At 34.8% G+C, this 19,553-nt stretch overlaps 5 protein-coding genes across 5 annotated transcripts; 3 read left to right on the forward strand and 2 right to left on the reverse strand.

Annotated features, from left to right (window-relative positions):
* The first annotated feature begins 922 nt into the window (after positions 1-922).
* NO66 (Bifunctional lysine-specific demethylase and histidyl-hydroxylase NO66) lies at positions 923-8,174 on the forward strand. The gene is made up of 4 exons (XM_074181972.1): positions 923-2,041; positions 7,032-7,292; positions 7,465-7,725; positions 7,777-8,174. Exons 1-4 carry the CDS (start codon positions 1,077-1,079, stop codon positions 8,153-8,155), a joined length of 1,866 nt encoding a protein of 621 aa, XP_074038073.1. The 5' UTR covers positions 923-1,076; the 3' UTR covers positions 8,156-8,174.
* A 1,561-nt stretch (positions 8,175-9,735) lies between these two features.
* Positions 9,736-10,659, reverse strand: Bka (FCF1 rRNA-processing protein Bka). The gene is made up of 2 exons (XM_074182391.1): positions 10,420-10,659; positions 9,736-10,367 (listed from the first exon to the last, which is right to left on the reverse strand). Exons 1-2 carry the CDS (start codon positions 10,420-10,422, stop codon positions 9,762-9,764), a joined length of 609 nt encoding a protein of 202 aa, XP_074038492.1. The 5' UTR covers positions 10,423-10,659; the 3' UTR covers positions 9,736-9,761.
* A 1,205-nt stretch (positions 10,660-11,864) lies between these two features.
* On the forward strand, positions 11,865-13,369 carry LOC111516229 (enoyl-CoA delta isomerase 1, mitochondrial). Its single transcript, XM_023172408.2, has 3 exons — positions 11,865-12,151; positions 12,201-12,437; positions 12,921-13,369. The coding sequence occupies exons 1-3, from the start codon at positions 11,920-11,922 to the stop codon at positions 13,289-13,291; spliced, it is 840 nt and encodes a 279-aa protein (XP_023028176.2). The 5' UTR covers positions 11,865-11,919; the 3' UTR covers positions 13,292-13,369.
* A 1,274-nt stretch (positions 13,370-14,643) lies between these two features.
* Positions 14,644-16,603, forward strand: LOC111516230 (carbonyl reductase [NADPH] 1). The gene is made up of 4 exons (XM_023172409.2): positions 14,644-14,862; positions 15,263-15,523; positions 15,582-15,814; positions 16,232-16,603. Exons 1-4 carry the CDS (start codon positions 14,839-14,841, stop codon positions 16,551-16,553), a joined length of 840 nt encoding a protein of 279 aa, XP_023028177.2. The 5' UTR covers positions 14,644-14,838; the 3' UTR covers positions 16,554-16,603.
* A 1,282-nt stretch (positions 16,604-17,885) lies between these two features.
* Positions 17,886-18,883, reverse strand: LOC111516227 (uncharacterized). The gene is made up of 3 exons (XM_023172406.2): positions 18,534-18,883; positions 18,245-18,450; positions 17,886-18,069 (listed from the first exon to the last, which is right to left on the reverse strand). Exons 1-3 carry the CDS (start codon positions 18,808-18,810, stop codon positions 18,052-18,054), a joined length of 501 nt encoding a protein of 166 aa, XP_023028174.2. The 5' UTR covers positions 18,811-18,883; the 3' UTR covers positions 17,886-18,051.
* Between the last annotated feature and the right edge of the window lie 670 nt (positions 18,884-19,553).

Genomic DNA, 19,553 nt, shown 5'->3' on the forward strand with positions numbered 1-19,553 from the left:
CAAAATTTCAATTACATGCTATACGGTAGTCGATGCAATGTGTGAATCTGTGAAAAGAAACATGAAAGATTTGCACCAGCCTAGTTGAACGACTGAGGGCAAGTAAAGATAATTTGGAAAGAAGATTGATACTGATAATCGGTCCGTTGATAATTTCAAGTGAAAGTATTGAGTCTCTATGTTTTCTACGGATATATGTTCAATATGCGTCGTAAAGTAACATAGTCATAGTGTAGACACATCTTGAAGGCAATATATCTAAAGAAATAATGCTGTACAGCCTCGAGATTCATTTTATGTGTAACGTAATGGAGAGACCAAACTGTGGAACAATAATCGAGATGATATTTAACCAGGGAAAAATAAAGAGATTCAATAGGAGTGCTGTTAGTAAAACGCAGGTGGTTCTCTTAATAGAGTCAAGCATCTACAACTGAGTGTGAAGTCTAGGTTCACATTCACTCAGATATTTGGTTTCGAAAGCAGAATGTAAGGTCAGATTATTTATACTATATTCGAAAGTGACTGGCTGATGTGTTCGATGAAAGCAAATAATATGGAATTGATTATAAATGAGTGAAGCGAGATAATCGAGCTCTCTGATATGTATTTAATGAACACACCTAATTCGTAAATATTCATCATGTGAATTGTGAAGTTCATCAGCCAGATGCGACATCTATCGGACTTATTGAAACGAAGCCATATGGTAAAACAAAAACAAAGTTACGTCAACTGTTTTCATATAGTGTTGTGGTTTCTTGTGCTTTCCATAAGTGGAAGTAATTCGTCTCACCCATTTATTCAAATTTGAGTAACAGTATTGTTCCGAACAAGATCATTGCGCCCCCGATGAAGCTCCTGTCGACCTTGACAGGAGAGTCCTGGCCAAATGCGCCCGAGTGGGCAGCAACGGCCACTTATAATAAAGAAAGAGAAGTTAGAAGTAACCTAACTTTTTACACTAGGCATCTTGTGCGGTTTTTTAAAAAGTGTTGTTTTAATGAATTGTCCACACAATCTTAGGATATTTTTCTTTTCACAATCCTCGTAGAAGTTTTTGAGGCCATCACAAGATGTCTTCCCCTGTTTCGGCTTTTTCCGTGTACAAAAAACAGTCGCTTGGTACAAAAAAACATAAAACCAAAAACATTCCAAGTAATTCTCCCTCAGGAAAGAAAATTAAGAAAGACTTCGATATACCGTCACAGAATGGAAAAAACGATGTTCAAAAAGTAGTCAAAGCTCACAAAGGGACAGAGAAACATACAAAAATAAAAGATAAAACTATTTTCAATGCCAGCAAACAAAGTTTTATGAAAATTGACAATGAAAAGATTTCAAAAGATTCTAATGGGAGAAAAAAAGGAATCGGAAGAATAAAGCCTGTTAGGATCGAGAGTCCACGACAATCTTCAACAGAAGACGAAGAACAACCCCCTTTGTTGGTCCCCATTGACAAACCATTTCCGATCTCTTCAACAGATACCCAACTCGAAGATTCTACCGTAGCGGAGTACATTTCGCAGCTGAACAAAACCGACCCATCTCCAGACGGTCTCAAACTTTTCAAGTGGCTCATAGCCCCCGTATCTCCCGCCCAGTTCTTCGACAGATACTGGGAGAGTGAAGCGCTACACATCAGTCGCGAGACTCCAAACTACTTCAGTCACTTGCTGACTACCCAAAGACTGGACGATATTTTCAGGGAGTTTCCTCTGTACTACACGAGGAATGTTGATGTGGTTTCATATGAAAATGGCGTCAAAGAGGTACACAACGAAGAAGGTAGAGTTGTGGCATCAGGTTTGTACGATTACTACTCTAACGGGTGCAGCGTGAGGGTTCTCAACCCGCACACGTATGACCAGAAAGTGCAGTTGTTGTTGTCGACCCTGCAGGAGTATTTCGGCACGATGGTGGGTGCTAACGTGTACCTGACGCCACCTGGCAGTCAGGGTTTTGCCCCTCATTATGATGATATTGAGGCTTTTGTTGTGCAGCTTGAAGGGAGGAAGCATTGGAAACTGTATAAGCCAAGGTTAGTTTTAGACACTTCACTTTTTCATCATGTTTCTATGTGAATGAGGGGCTGTTCGAGAATTACGTAAGCATATTCATTGCAATTATTTACCTGCCCCCATGCTTACCTAAACATTGTTATAAGAAAAGAGAAGAGAATTGAAACTGTTTGTTTTTTACCACATTATTGTAGTTTCATCCTATGTACATTTTGCTATAGACTAAATAGTGCAGTATTTGCTATAAGAAAAGTTAAACAACTTATTAACCAATCCGCTGCAATAACTACTTTTTATGCACTGTTCGAATCCATTATTAGATATGGCTTGTCTGTCTGGAGCACGGCAGCTCAGTTTCATTCAAATGCTATATTCGTCGTTCAGAAGAGGGCTGTAAGATCTATTATAGAAGCTAATTTTGAAGACTCCTGCAAACCAATCTTTAAAAAGTTGAGAATAATGACACTTCACTCTCTGATAATTTTTGTAAAGTTACTATATGTCAAACAAAACATTAATAGTTACTCTGTTGTGACCGATATACACGGTCACAATACTAGAAATAAAGATAATTTGATTATACCTCAAACCTGGTTACAAAGAATGGACGATACTATTGATATTAAAATGTACAATGCCCTACCTCTTACAGTACGTTCTCTGAACTATACTAAATTCAAAAAACATTTAAAAACATTACTTAAGGAAAATCCCCTATATGGTATTAATGACTTTTTCCATTCATTCCCTGGACCATACAGCAAAGATGCCTTTCACGATTGTATGTATGTACTGTATTAATATTTTTATTGCACTGTATCTTCTGAAGATTTTATATTTTACTTTTGGCATATGTTAATTTGATGGTATTTTGTGACATGTTCTAAAGCTGTAGCTTTGTTATGAACCAAATAAAAAATTTGAATTTTGAAATATAAGGACATTTTCAAATTTATACATTTAATGTACACATTTATACATTCAATGTACGAGTTTGAAAATGTCCTTAGAAAGGAAAAAAGAAATTTATTCATTCATGGAACAACTACATGGTATCGAACATGTCAATTTATTTATTTATTTATTCAAAGGGTAGTCCCAATTACAATTTGTTGAAAAAAAAAGTAAAATCTCAACTAAACTAAAGTTAATACACTTACAATAGAGGAACTGCAAAATCTCGTTGACAGGAAAACGCTCTGGTTCAATAACTGAAGACTGAGACCAAACCCGGAAAAATCACAATTCATCAGTTTTCATCACAACACTTCAGAGATGCTACCAACAATAAACATCAACAACGAAACGGTAAGAAGCAGGCAATCAGTAAAATACTTGGGAGTTAACATTGACCACAAAATCAACTTGAACAGCCATACAAAAATGATTAAAAAGAAATGCATCAATAGAGGAAAACACTTTGGGAGTCTTGCATTTAAAAAAACAGGAATCAACACTAAAACTGCAGCTAAAATATATAAAATGATCTGTCGTCCACTTCTCGAATATGCCCATGTATTTTATTTAAGTTGTCGTAATCCTGCATTAAAAAATCTCCAAACAGCTGAAACATCTACACTAAGGAGTATTACCAAAATACATCACCCTCAAACACACTGCTTTATAGAAATACAAAAGTGAAACCTATTAAGGAGAAACTATCAGACCTAGGAAACCGCTTTGCCAAAAATGAAACTAACTTAGAGACCCTACAGGCATTATGTAGGGAAAGAGCTTTAGGACAACCATCCAAATTCAAATACCCAGAAAAAACTATTTGGGAAAACATCAAATCACTGTCATATTTTTTTTTGTTGGAAATATAATAATAATAATAATAATACTTTATTTTCCGTGTAGACAATATACATTGTATAGGAATAGTCCATAAAAGAAATAAAAATAAAGATAAAAACAGAGTATAAGAAACATACAAGTTGAAACAACACCTTAAAACTAAAATAATACCCTACTTATCTAATCTAAAAAATTCATTCAATGAATAAAAACATTGTTCAATTAGAAAACTCTTTAAATTTCTCTTGAACATCACATAATTATGTTCTTCCCTTAAATGATCGGGCAGTTTGTCGAATATTTTTATTCCAATGTATTCTGGTGCAAATGAAGTCACTCTTAGTCTTGCATATGGCACATGAAATCTATTTTTTGTTCTAGTGTCATAGTGATGAACATTTTTATTCATTTTGAAATGTGTTTTGTTTTTGAATATGTAGCTGCATATTTCAAATATATAAACAGATGTGAGTGTTATGATGATTTGTCTGCAAGATTCTCTCCTTGAGACATTCGCAATACACCGTATAATGCGTTTTTGAGCAATGAATATGTTATGAGTCATGGATGACCCACCCCCAGAAGCAGACACCATACCTCAGTCTTGAATCAACTTGAGCATAATAAATGCTCATTAGTTGAGTGGTAGTTAAAACTGTCCGCAGATTCATAAATAGAAATTTCATTGAATTAAGCTTAGAAATTAGATGCTGGCAATGAGCATTCCAGTTCAAGTTTTCATCAAGAAGAATACCCAGGAACTGAAACTGAAACAGCACTGAAACTGAAGTCTTCCATCCTATTTTGTCTATTATGAAAACGAATAATATTTGTTTTATCCGAGTTAAAAAATAAATCATGATAATTGAAAAATTCTGATATATGTTCAACTGCAGAAGCACATTTGTCTTTCAATATTTCATCATCTGATGCCGAGATGATCATAGAAATGTCGTCGGCATAAGCTGTATAATGAACTTCAGAAACAACAATGTAAACAAAATATTGTTTACATATAGAATAAAAAGGATCGGGCCCAGAATGGACCCTTGAGGTACTCCCATATCTACACTGAAAGGCTCAGAATTTATTCTCTGGATTTCATTTTTGACCGTACACTGGAGAGATACATATTGTCTCCTACCTTCAAGGAATGAGGATATCCAGTTGAGAGATGCACCTCTTAGTCCATATCTTTACAATTTCTGTAAAAGTTTTTGATGATTGACGCAGCCGAATGCCCGACTCAAATCGCAGAATATCGCTGCCGGGCATTCACCGGCCTCAATATATCTAATTACCTCATTATATAATGAAAAAATGGCAGTATTAGTTGATTTTTCTGCACGAAAGCCATGCTGCGTGTTTGTTAATATTTTGTGTAGATTCAAAAATGAAGTAAGTCGATCCAAAAATGCATATTCGAATATCTTTGATAGTCCATATGGTACTGTTACTGGACGATAATTTTCCATTAAGTTCGGGTTGTTTTTCTTGAAAATGGGAGTTACTTTTCCGATTTTCATTTCTTGCGGAAAGACACCTTTTACAAATGACAGATTAATCAGATATGTTAATGGTTTTATTATCGTTGGAAGAATTCTTTTCCAAATGTACATGGGAATATCATCTGCTCCATATGTATAATGTATATATTTTATGTATCTATTATGTAAGCACTGGAAATATTTAAAAATGGTACACTGGCTAATGGACTTCGGTCGATGGCCCTTTGATATTCACCAATAAAAACTTTTATTATTATTATAATTATTGAAGATAATAAATACATAATACAATATAAAACGCAATACAATAATATAGTGATAAAATCACAGTTCAATTTTATCATGGAGAAAAAGAAAAAAAGTTTGTAAAATCTTAAACTGAACTTAAGATAATAAATACATAGCACAATAATAATATGATATATAGTATGAAAAGAAAACAATATAATTTTATTATTTTAATATAATCATATTATACAAAAGCACTGTAACAACAGGATTCTCAAAATCAATATACAATTTTTATACAATTTATACAATTGAAAATGATAACAATACAATAAATATGATAAATATGATATGATATATATACACACACACATATACATACATATATATATATATATATATATATATATACACACATATATATATATATATATATATATATATATATATATATATATATACATACATATATATACCATACATTTTTACTAGGAAATATACTATACATTTTATAGTTATATATAATGATGAAATAGTATAGAATAATCAAAGGAAATATTTCAGGAAATAATGCGACTCAGTTCAATTTTGATGGTATTTATGGAGCTGCTAAATATATCAACCTTTTGATACATATTCCCATTTCTGAGCATTCGAGTGACAACAGAGAAAAAAACCATAATCTGTGGAGTGGTACGGTATCTTAAATGTTTCGGTACTGACTATGGTCTGTCTGTTGACATTCGAATTAATTAAAGATAAAATCTCCTCACTGTTGATGTTGCCAGTTAAAATTTTGCTTTAAAAACATACATCTAGAATAATTCTTCTATTCTTTAAAGATAATAGATTCATCTGATCTCTAATGTTGTTGTATGCTTATTTATACTTATAAAATGATTATCCAAAGTGGACATAATAAAAAAAACAAAAGTTAATATACAATTTAAACTGTTAATGCGGATTTGATAATAACTATGTAAACAAACATGTAAATATACATTCAATACATATAAATTTATAGTATGAAACTGTAGTAACTAACATTACTGCAGTTTCGTTACCAAATAAAAGTGGTAATTTCCTACCACATCCATCAATTTATTGTTATATGCAGTTTTCAAACATAGACAATGTGTGGATTGCTTTATGTGTAAAAAAGTAAATAAATACTGCCGACATAACCACCATCTAGAGCCCCCCCCCCCCGCCTCCCGTGTCATTAAAAATAAGCAAGGCAGAGACCTCCGCCCCCTATAGTGCTTATGTAATACTTGGACGACGCCTTATTACTGAATTAATTATATTTTGTTATTCTCCATTATTCGTGGCAAACTGATGAATAAAGTCGCTTCATTACTATTATGCATTTTGAGCAATGCATTTTATTTCCAAACCTGTGAACCACTTGATATCTTCAATATCAAAGTTATTGATAATAATTAAAAGACATTTTAAATTTATCATCATTTCCTAGTGGTAGCGATGTCCTTGCGAGAGATTCCAGTCCCAATCTTAAACCGGAAGATATAGGAGAGCCCTGCATGGAAGTAACCCTGAACGCCGGAGACCTCTTGTACTTTCCCAGAGGCACCATCCACGAAGGTAGGACCGACGAAGAAGCCCACTCGCTACACATAACAGTTTCCGTTTATCAACACAACTCGTACGCCGATTTATTGGAGCATGTCCTGCCAGCCGCTCTGAAAAAAGCAGCAGCAGAAGATCTGGAATTCAGGTGAGTTGCGAATAGGGTTGATAACCTCCTTTCAACTAAGCCGTTCTTCTGTTTTTTTGAGGTTATGTTCATGGTAATGTCATTGTAGCTGAGGTCATTCTTCTTCTTTTATCAATGACAGCCTTGGTTCTTGGGGCACTCTGGCCAAGCTCGGTAATATTTCGCTTTTTAGGAAAGGTCTACCACTGAACTTCTTGAAGCACACAGGGCACGTCAACAGAAAAGCAAAATCCCAGAAAAGGTCGGCAATAAAGGCTAACGTACAGAAGTTGATGAAAAGCCTTTCGAAACACGTGGATATCGATCAGGCAGCAGATCAGCTTGGTAGGAAGTTCATGTACGATTCCTTGCCCCCTGTACTCTCCAAACAGGAAGTAAACTATACTTCCAAGTACGACGGGGATTTTATGAAAGACGGAAAGGTGTTCAACAGGTGAGAGTCAGTTATCAAGTTAGTTTGAAATGCAGGAGTTATACTTTGCAGAGTCGAAATAGGCATGGATACGGAGGTCAGACTTGTCAGGTACCATTGCCTTCGCTTGGTGATGGAGGGTGACATTCCGAAGATCTACTACAACACGGAAAACGCTAAGGTGTACCATGGGGAGGAAGAACAGGTCCTGACGATAGATCGCAATATGATACCCTGCGTGAAGAAGCTGCAGAATAGTTACCCGAAGTTCATTCAAGTGGAAGATTTGCTCGGGGAAGATTCTCTGGCCAAAGCGCAGTTAGTTTCTGATTTCTGGGAACGGGGGCTTCTGGTTACTAACGGGCCTCTACTTTCTGTGTCTGAAGAGGAAAATGAAGAGGCAGACAAGATGAGTGAGAGTAGTTTGTCAGATTATAGTTTTGATTTGTAAATAAATATATGCGATCATAGGTTTTGTTGAGTTATTTATCGAAGGGAGAGGGAGTGTTTTCTTGGATGATTTTTGAAAGTGGAGCTGAGTGGATAGGTTTTTGGAGGAGTATACTTGCTGTCTTCAAAGTTACTTTGGAGAAAGTTTTCATAAAAAAAATTGTGGAACTGTCTAGTATGTGATATAAAATTTTCACCAGTTATCTATATTACTTCTGAAGACAAGCAGAAAACGGAAAATCGAAATAGATCTAAACCAATCTCTTTTGAAAGTTCAAGATAGATGAACATTTCAATCTAGATCACTATTACAATATTCATGCAGTCATTGTGCATTGTGGTTCTGGCGTTGAATTTGGTCATTATTACGCCTTGGTCAAAGAAGAAACGGACTGGTTTAAGTTTGACGATAGTCATGTCACGAAGTGTTCTGACGATGCATTGAATTTATTGAAGCCTCTGGAGACACCCTACATTTTGTTTTATGAGAGAGAGGACATTGGCAAATCAAGATCTTCAGACGATGTCGTGTTGCAGGTTTTTCCGAGTTTTCCTGCAGCTGAAAAAGCAAATGCGCCACAGGAATCAATGAAGTCGCCCCAGAGTGCCAATTAATTTTTATTGTTCTAATTGAAATTTATCTAGAAATAAATTTTTTATTTTCCTTGAATAGTTGTACAATAAATTATTGAAATTTTTTTCTCATTTGGTATATTGGTATAGTTTACTTTCAAATCACTAGAGTTACAAATTTTCTGAAATGATGACGCATGGTGCTGATTATATCATTAGGACATTGATTAAAGACAAAAGTTTTAAATCATCTGCAAAATCAACGTCCTGGTATCTAAATTGTCAACCTATGACCGAGATTGGAACCTCGAGGGACTCCAGAAGTTTAAACATATGAATGTGAATAATGGCCATTATAGAAAAAGAACTGTTGTCGACCTGAAACCTATGATTCGAAGAACTGGATATATCTGGAGAAACCAAAACAGCTCCGCTCTCAAAAAAAAAATCCATGATCTATCTATCCTATCCAAAGACTGAGAATTCGATATAGATTCGAAAGGCAAGATGCCGAATCAATAGTATTGATGAATTGTTAGGTGATAACAAGAAGATTGGAGGCCAAAGATCTTAAACTCACGACACCATGTATGAAGATATGGACTTTTAACTTTCTTTTCTTTTTAGCTTAAAAATACTGTCAAATTTATAATCACACATTTTTATACTTGCTTTTATGCAATATTTTTCAACAGATTGATATAAAAATTGATGTTTTCATTTATTTTATAATATTAATTTATAATATTAAGAATTTTAACACATTTATCATAATTATTAAAATTTGTATGTATATTAGGAATTCCTATTTCAAATAAATATATATAGCTTGCAGTATGAACATTTTAGCTTCCAGAAAGTAAGTTATCTACAAATATTTCAGATCTTTTTAGACAATGTTTAGATGAACAGCACATTTTCCACGTTAAGATCACATTTTTCCTCAAAATTTTTTTTAGATTGTGGAAGACAGAAATTCCCAAAAAGGTCAACAAAGTACAGACACAATAACTATTAAAAAAACATTTATTTCACTACTTTGGCGCCCCGTAAGCATCAGGCATCCTCTCGATAGTATACCTGTGTTGCGACACATACATAATCGGCACCCCCGGAATTTTCCGGATCCGCCTTTTCAAGTCTTTATCGTTTGTTGCCACTATGTAACACTTATGTTGTGTGACACGTTGCACCAGGCAATCGTCAGCGTACGTTCCCTGGTGCATACATCGGATCCGTTCGAAGCGGGGGTCTTTGACTATTTTCAGAGCTACCCTGTACTTTTGGCCGAGTTTCTCCAGTTCCCCTAAGACACAGTCCGTGATGTATGGAATGCATTTGGCGTAGAGGCAGTCCATCATATTCTCAATGATGTCCAGCTTGTTTTTCACAGAGAAGTTGACAAAATTGGTGTCGACGAGTATATGGTAGGGGGGGCCCAACTGGGTGTTATACTGACGGAACAATGCCGAGCTGATTTGAGGAACTTCGTTCACTTTCATCTGATGAGGGTCTTCGGGTTTTTTCTTCTTCGGGGGTTGTCTGAGGGACTCCTTTATCCGTGGGTCACTCAAACTGATCATTTTCTTCATTTTGGCGTAGCGCCTTTCTACTATTTTGCGAGTTTTCTTCGTTTTACCCTAAAATATACATTGTCACTAATTTTCGATAATATATAATTGATATACATACCATTTTCTGTAACTTAAAGATATATTAGTGCAATTGACCTATTTTCTTTAGGTTATGTTGACATTCTCTCTTCCTTCTTAGTTTATTGGCCTCAGTTCCTGTTGGTACTATACGACCTTGACATATACGTTGTCCAGGGGTGCAGGAGTCTTCCTTTACACAATATGTACTCCTTATTAATACTATACTTCTTAATTTCACTGTTTCACTACACAAATAGTTATTGTCATCAAAAATTTTCTTGATTTCCTTCACGGATACGATAGTTGTTTTTTTTAAAATAGTGCATATCTTATGAAAATGTTTTGTTTAGTCTAACGTCTCAGTTTTCATCAAAAGAAATATCTGTGAATGATAAATATATCATTTTTCATTGCATTTTCATGTATACCTATTATGGAGAAACAGACAATCAGAAAGAATTTCCCCACTTCATTTTGTAACAGAGATATAATTTTGTAATCAAGATAATAAAATCAGTGACACAAGTTATCACAATAATTTCAGTTAACCCAATAAAGGAAAATTCATCATCTAGATACGTCTATTGAGAATATTAGAAATGAGTCAAATGGTAAATCCGGTCCTATCAGCTGTCTTTGTGATTTTTAATGCTTGGCGTTTGCGAAATTTATTTTTATATTCACCATTTTTCTATTTATTTCGACACACTACTGTCTTGAACTCATAATCAATCAACTCAAAAAAGAGTAAACTATCAAAACAAAAAAATAACGGAATGTTTCATTTTGAGCTGTACGAATTAGCTGCTTACCGTTTGAAGTCACCATTTGTTAACACTCACAGTTTAATCTTCCTCTTGAAGATGATCACTTGGTGATCGAAACACGTGTCGAGGTGTTAAAAATAACGGTTTGGTGTTGGGACTGAACTCCAGTAATATTTATTTAAAATATGTTTATGTATACTCCATCACTAACCTGAATTTGTATGTTTACGGCTCGAATAATCTAACAAACTGATAACAGATTTCTACACATCTACTGCACATCTTGAAGAAGAGGCCATAACTCAGTATGGCAGCTGTAACTCTATTCGATATGGTCACCAGATTTATTTAATTCACTTCTCAGACAAGGAGACAGGAAACGAGACATTTCTACTTGAAGAAATAATTTCTTGATGACCTTTAAACTGAAAGCTATTTAATTGTTTTTGTATCACATCTGGAAATCCCCGTGCAGATGCCAATAATTCACAAAATAAATCAAATATCATACATCGTTCCACAAACGACCAATCTTATATTTACTAGTATTACTAATGAACATTTTTCTGTTTTATGTTCATAAACATAAATCATAAACATTTCTTGAACAATAATAAATTATGGAATTCCCTCTAGTATATTTCTTGAGAAAAAAAACCACACTGTATTACCAATGATCAGAGTTCACGACCTTGACTTGATCCACAAATAAATACTTTATAAACACACACTAGGTTGAAGGTTATCAGTTGATAACACCTCGGTGAAACATGGTAAGAATATTTAGAAAAAGATTTGATTTTTCGAAAATTATTCCAAACCGGAATATCTCCAGCTTGATTTCTGTCGTGGTAAATGATAGTTCAGGAATAGCGACTGTAAGTTTACAGAAACCACCTGTCAACACTCTAAACTCTGAAATTCTTGAAGAACTATCTGCTACAATTACCAACCTAGAAAAAGAAAAGGCCAGGGGTTTTATTCTGACGTCATCGAGGGATGGTTAGTATAGATTAATATATTTACAAATCACAAACCTAATGTTTTGTAGGAGTTTTCAGTGGCGGACTGGACTTGTTCGAAATTTATAAGCAGCATGATAAGGAAAGGATGAAGAGGTATTGGAACGTAGTAAGACAAACATGGATGAAACTGTCCACTACTTCGTATCCAACTGCGGCTGTTATAAACGGACATGCCCCAGCTGGGGGCTGCTTATTCTCGATAGCTTGCGAATACAGAGTTATGACTAAAAACTACCGGATAGGAGGAAACGAAACGGTAGTTGGTGAGATGTTGCCATTCGTTGAAATATAACAGTTACATTCCATTCTGTCATTCATCAGAGTCTACTCAGAAACGTCATAATCCTTCAGAATTTGACGCGTGGAAATGAAAATGTGACGGTTTTATCACAGTAGATATCTATACTACAGTTCTAGGTTACAGATCAAATACGTCATATCATTACATCATGATGATTAAATTGAAAAGGGTATATTTTCAGGGGAGATCAATTTTCGGGAAAGAAAGATTTTGGCTTTCCACTTCTTCATCTTTTTACTGAAAAATGTGCATGATATTGTTGTCAATGAAATTACGTTAGCTTTACGTATCTTATTGGTCACAAGACGTATATGAACAATTATGACAAAAAATGAACGTTAAAATGACGTCACCTTGTTTGCTGGAAAGGTTGTACCTCAAGGGTTACTCTTTAGGTCCCTGTGACATTATTTTGGATTATATTAACCTCTGTAATCTTTTGTAGGGCTGGTAGCTCCAGTATGGTTCATGGAGCGAATGAGGGACCTCATCGGTTTCCGACAGACCGAAATGGCTTTCACCACCGGCCAGCTCTTCACTACGGAAGAAGCCCTGGCTCTTGGACTGGTGGACGATATGGTGAACAACAAAGAAGAAGGAATCTCAAAAGCTGAAGCTTTTATAAAAAAATTCGATAAGATTCCTTCGCGTGCTAGGTCTCTGACGAAAAAGCTCGCTAAAAAAGAAATGTTGGGGAAGATGATCAGAGAAGAAGAACTAGACACGGAACATTTCGTGCACTATAATAGTAAACAGGAGACCCAGGAAATCATAGGGAACTATCTCAAAGGAATTAAGAGTAGATCTAAGGTGTAGCAGCGAGATTTTTCAGAAGTACTTGTATTTGTCTTTCGAATCTTGGCGAATTGGAAAATAAAAACAGAGTCAATTTGATTTTTTTGTTACAACTTTTATTAAATGTTTTACAAACTTTTGATATCAGTGGTACAAAAATACCGTGTGTCTTGATATAAATTCGAAAAATTATCTTATCAGACACAGCTGAGTGCTTTATATACCATTGACCCAAGTATTGAAGCCATATTTTGCTATTGAAAGTGGGTTGAAAAGAGTTTTAACCTATAAATATACTGGATATGGTCGTACCTACCATAGAAGCATATAAAAAAATATACATAAATAGTGGACGAGAAGAAAACTTCAAATTTGCAAGATACATATTTTAGTCACCACTTATTTCTGCACCATTAACCCTAATACTGAGGCTAGTCATATTTTTTATTAAAAGTAAGTTGAAATGAGATTCAACCCATAAAATACCAGCTAAGATGCTATGTATATTAACATATGCCACATAAAGGATTTGAAGCTTTATAACTTTATATTATTATATGCGAGCGCTTTCGACAGCTGGCCGTGCTATCATCTTCAAGGCTCTACTCTTCTTTGGTTATGATCTCCAAACGTTTCGACTGTAACTGCGACAGTCATCTTCAGGGGCGACAGTCATCTTCTTGACATGTCAACTGAAACTTCAGTTGACATGTCGAAGAATACTGCTGGGAATTAGTCGTATCGTGTGCTTGATCGAAACCATTTTGCACAAGGAGACCACATCGAAGGTCACTAGTAAGCCACCAGGGTATAACTTAATATACCTTCTCAATAAAATGTCCCAAGTCTCTGATATGACTTTGTATTTCCTATAAACGGCTGCAATTTTAAATGGCTGTGGTTTATGAACCACCTATTTTATTGTAAAAGGTATATTGTATTGTAATTTTTTTCCTAAATTTACCTGTCTCATCAGAATTAATCATTTATGTAATTAGGTTTTCTAATTATCCACTGTCGTTTCAAAGACATTGTAGAATAGTTTGTTTGACTAGTCCAACTAATAAAGCCACCGTGAAGCGAAAGGCGTCTTAAATATAATTTCTATTGTGATAATCGTATAATTATTATCACAGATAATTTATATTCTTTTATTAATTTTTCCTCTTTTTGCGTTTCTAAAAGTCTTCTGCGCTATTCTATAAATGTTCTTTTCGAATCACTCCGACCATTGTCGAAAACCTAAGGAAAACTCGTTAAGTAGTTTTTGAATTTATCGCATTTAGACAGGCAGACGGTGCAAGACATTTGCTTAAATAATATGTAGTGATATGCACTGTGTTGATGAAAATATTTCTTATCGCAAGGACATCTGTTTTTCTTTTGTATCCGTTGTGTAAACATCAAAGTTCTTGAAATAATTCATTGTCTCTCAAAACGCGTTCCTGTTCAGTTCATTTATCGGCCAACAGAGGCGCACCATTATCTCACAATACTGATGCTTTTTTACAAATACAATTTAGATTTTACTCTTTCAAGATACTTTGTTGAGGTTTATACACAAGGCGATGCCTTTCAAGAAAGTTGCAGTGGTGAGTGACCTTTTTCGATTTCGTTGATTCGTTGTAACGTTATGTCCAGTGATATTCGATAATAATTGGACTAAGTTGCGCTCTAGTAAGTTTAATTGAAGATTATTCGGTTTATCGCATATTTGATAAGATTTAAGTAAATATTTAATTAAACATGAGAATGAAATAACTACACGGTATTAATATACACAGGGTTGGATTGAAGAATTTCCTGACTTTCCTTATTATTCAGATCAACAAACTAATTCTTTTCTCTTACCATATATATGATGGAATCGGCCGATACTTGATGAAAATCCATAACTAACGTATTCCATACCACACAAATTTCAATTGGTAAAGTCTTATTCATAAATCATATAATTTTCGTATCTTTCGTTATAGTAAGAACCTTTTTCAGGTTACTGGTAGCAACAAAGGACTTGGTTATGGCATTGTGAAGGGTCTCTGTGAAAAGTTTGATGGAGTTGTGTATTTAACATCGAGAGATGAAACAAGGGGAAAAGAAGCTGTGAAACAACTAGAATCACTCGGATTGAAGCCTCTGTATCACCAGCTAGATGTTACTGATCAGTCGAGTATCGATAATTTGAGAAAATATATCGAAATGACACACGGGGGCTTGGATTTGTTGATCAACAACGCTGGAGTGCGTCTCAAGGCAAGATTTTTTCAAAAATAAACATTGAATTGGCTCAAATATTATCGCTCTTTGTTAGGGAATGGTACCTTTTGAAAAACAAGCGGAGGAAACTCTCAAAGTGAATTACTTTGGTGTTCTTAATGTTTGTGAGGCTTTATTTCCTCTGCTCAGGAAAAACGCTAGGGTGGTGAATATTTCCAGTTCTTCTGGTCATTTGAGCAGAATTCCTGCAGAAAAACTCAGAACGCAGTTTAAAAATCCGGAACTTACGGTTGATCAGCTCAATAAGCTTATGAACAAGTTTCTGCAGTGAGTATGGTTTTTCATTCAATTGTTATTAAACATACACTCGAGTAAGAAACACTCTTGAATAATTTAAATCTATTCAATGTTTGCTCTAATATTTAGATTCATCCCAGAAACTACCATTCTCAGTAGTAATTCCCTTGAACAAATACGAAAGATCTTGGGTGCTGGCTGTAATACCAAAAGCCATCTCTTCTTTTTTAATGTACGGGCTTAGCTATTGGGAGTATCTAGCCAATCAACATCAATGACAGCATCAATGTATACAAAATTCATTGTGATATGGAGCCACAAAAACAAATGACATTAAAACGAACAAAACTCTTCAAACAACCTAGTATTATTATAAAATATTGAATTTTTAATTGACTAATAAAACCATAATCACTCGAGAAACTGAATAAAATATATATTTTTCAGTGATACAAAAGCGGGGACGCATATCCAAGAAGGCTGGGGAGAAATAACGTACGTCGTTTCCAAGGTAGGCCTATCCGCTTTGACATTCGTCCATCAAAGATTATTCGACGAAGAAATCCCCAAACGAAATATATCGATCAACGCTGTGCACCCGGGGTTTGTCAACACCGACATGGTGGATCATTTGGGTCCTCTGACGATCGAAGAAGGAGCGAGAGCCCCCCTTTTCTTGGCCCTCGATTCTGACTGGAAGGGAAAGTACGTCTGGTGTGATTCGAAAGAGCTTGATTGGTGTGCTGAGACAACTCCTGCGATTTATTGATTCTGATTGTTTCATTTTTATTTATAAATTTAGTCAGTAATATTGAAAAATCTTGAAAGTTATTTTTGAGGGGAATCAGTAATGGAGAAAGGGTGAATTTCTAGTTAGCCCCGATAAGTCACTGCATGATATCAATATAATTTGAAAAATCTTTTCATCGGTAACTTTCGTAGCATCAAATAAAATTAAAATGAATAGATAAAAAATATCAATTGCATCGAGCAATAAAAATGTGAAATGAATTTACAATAAAAATAAGTAAAAAATTAAAAATTGAAAAATGACAAACGAAATTTAAAACAGTTAAAAACATTTTATAAAAGGTTTCAATCCAAACACTTTCACCTATCCCCTCTTTCCTCTCACCGGTTTAGCGGGAGTTGACCGTTCTTCCACTTGATCATAAGTTTCCGTCAGGGATGCTACTGGCTATACAATTGTACGAATTGCTATACAATTCAATATATTTTCATACATGCATACCACATTGACGAAAAGCATGCATTTTGACTTCATTTGGTTTTGCATTACGTCATTGATTCGAACGAGGCCACGGTTATATATTTACAAATTTCAATCACTTTGTCCCGAAGGACGACTATCGACATAGTCGAATAATTTTCTATCTCTGTCTTCCGTCTCATTATGATAGGCGTGTCCGTCTGTCATAGAATTCATAGATCACGATCACAGAGCACTCAATTTTAAGATCAGTCAAATGTCAAATCTGTCGTCGTTGGACAACATAAATGCATCTTCTTTGAACTTCATCTTAAACTAGTGTATTTCCCTGTGGATGTGATGAGTCCAAACATGCTCTGCTATTCCCAAACGTGACATTTTCCACCACAAAAAGAAAAGCTAATAGATTACCAAAAAAATCGTTTGAATTGCCAAAATAAATATTTTGAGGAAAAATTTAGTAATCCTGCTCCAAAGTGCGTATATTGAAACACTCTTTAGGTAGTCCTTTAGAAATCCCATTTTCGAAAAATGGCGAAAACGTGTTTAACAAGTTACAAAAGAAGAGGAAATGTGGAAGGGGCTGTTTCGAAGGGGCTTTTCCTTACAGTTTGTGTGAAAGTTAATTTTTTGCATCTATGTATAGAGTTTACTTTGAAACTAATAGTTGATAATGGGTTTACACTGTTGCAATTCATTTATATTACTTTTTTGATATTTACCAAATTCTGCTACCAATTTACGTCAACTGTTTTGAACGACAAAATTATTAGTTAGGATAATTTATTGATGAACAGCATACCTTCAAAAGAAAAATACTTGACTCATCAGTACACTTATATAAGAAGGAAGATGAAAAGTCCCAGGAAATGTTGATAAAAAATCTTATATTATTTTCACTAAATGAAGATTCATATTTTCACAAATGTATCGATAAAGTGTATATACAATAGACTCTCATCCAATTTACGCAAAATGCTAGTTACTTGAGAGACGTCAGCAATTGAACGATTTCTAGAACATACTTGCCGAGCTTTCATGTTTTCTTCAGGACCTAGAAATAAATAAAGAACAGTAAGTAGAATATTAAAACAAAATAAGTAGAGTAATAAACAAAATAACTAGTATAGCAAACAAAACAACTAATATAATAAACAAAATAAGTAGCGGCATATGGCTTTCAGGTTAAACAATTACAAAAGATCATTATTCATCGAGCTACAACCCACCTTAACTTTTCCGTAAGTCCCTAGTAAATCATCCTTTTCTTTCCTTCGTTTTCTATCAAAACTCTTCCCTTTCGCATTCGATTTACCTATGGCATTTTTACCTAGCTGCTGAAATTGTTTCCGTTCCGCTTGCTTTTGTTTCTCGGTTTTTCTTTCCGCTTGCAAGAGCTTATAATTTTTATTTTTGTTTTTCGGTGGTTTAGCGCCTAGAAGAGATAACATTTTGATTACTGATGTTGAATTCACGTTAACGGGGTAATAGTCACTGTGTAGCAGGAGCTGACCTAACCTAATTTTATGAGTAGATTTATCTTTTCAGCCTTCTTCGTTTGGGAATCGAATCCAGATGTACCAAATTTAATAACTTCTTGTTTAGCCTGCCTTATGTTGAACTCTTTACTTTCCTTTCCATCAACAGGTTCCTCATTGCCGGTTTTGGTAGCTTTTTTGGGATTTTTCGATTTATATGATTCGTAAAAGACTGCTTGGAATCCAGCTTCTGATTTCTTCTTTAGAGAAGACGCTTTAGAGGGGATGAACTTCAGAGGGCCTTCCATTTCCATCATTTTCAAAATAGCGTTCAAAACTCACTCATAACGATATCAGGTGCCACGATATTTACTTTTTCACAGAACACATCAAACATTGAACATACGAATCAGAATCACATATTACAGAACAGACACCCGTGTTCTGTGAACGGAACGAAAGGACAAAATTGCTTGTTCCTCATTTGATTCTAGCTCTGCTATCTAGAGCAATTTGCCAGTCTTCAGTGATCTTGTGGCATTCAAGATTCTCACTCATACACATGTACGATAGGTAAAATTTGTATCATGACAGATACCTATCTGATATATGCAATAAATATCATATGCAATGAAGTTGCGAATTCGTCTTACTTATATCATTTATAACTTAAGAATTGACGGATCAATTTTAATAATTTTTCTTGAAGTTCTTGAAGAAACCTGGGGTACTATCTCAGGCTATTCAGGCAGACCATAGAAATGCATGAACATGAAGTTCCGGCACTTCATAACACAAATACTTTTCCAATAACTGAAGAATGGTGAGATACGAGAGCATTCGTCTATACGACATTTCAAATGAAAACGTAACAGGGCCATTTTCATTTTGCGTATCGTAGCAAGAGGTAGATCTTTCGTCCGTTGATAAGGTCTACTGCAGTAGCAGACGAAACGTCGGTCATAAAAACTTATAGATCAAGACTAATAAACCCGGAAACATCGGATAATATGAAGATTGTTGAAATAAAGTGTCGCTTATATGAAACGATATCATTCAT

Source organism: Leptinotarsa decemlineata, unplaced genomic scaffold (genome assembly GCF_025532065.1).
Source record: "Leptinotarsa decemlineata unplaced genomic scaffold, Ldec_3_MD MMD2_tig00026328_RagTag_RagTag, whole genome shotgun sequence".
Lineage (NCBI taxonomy): Eukaryota > Metazoa > Arthropoda > Insecta > Coleoptera > Chrysomelidae > Leptinotarsa > Leptinotarsa decemlineata.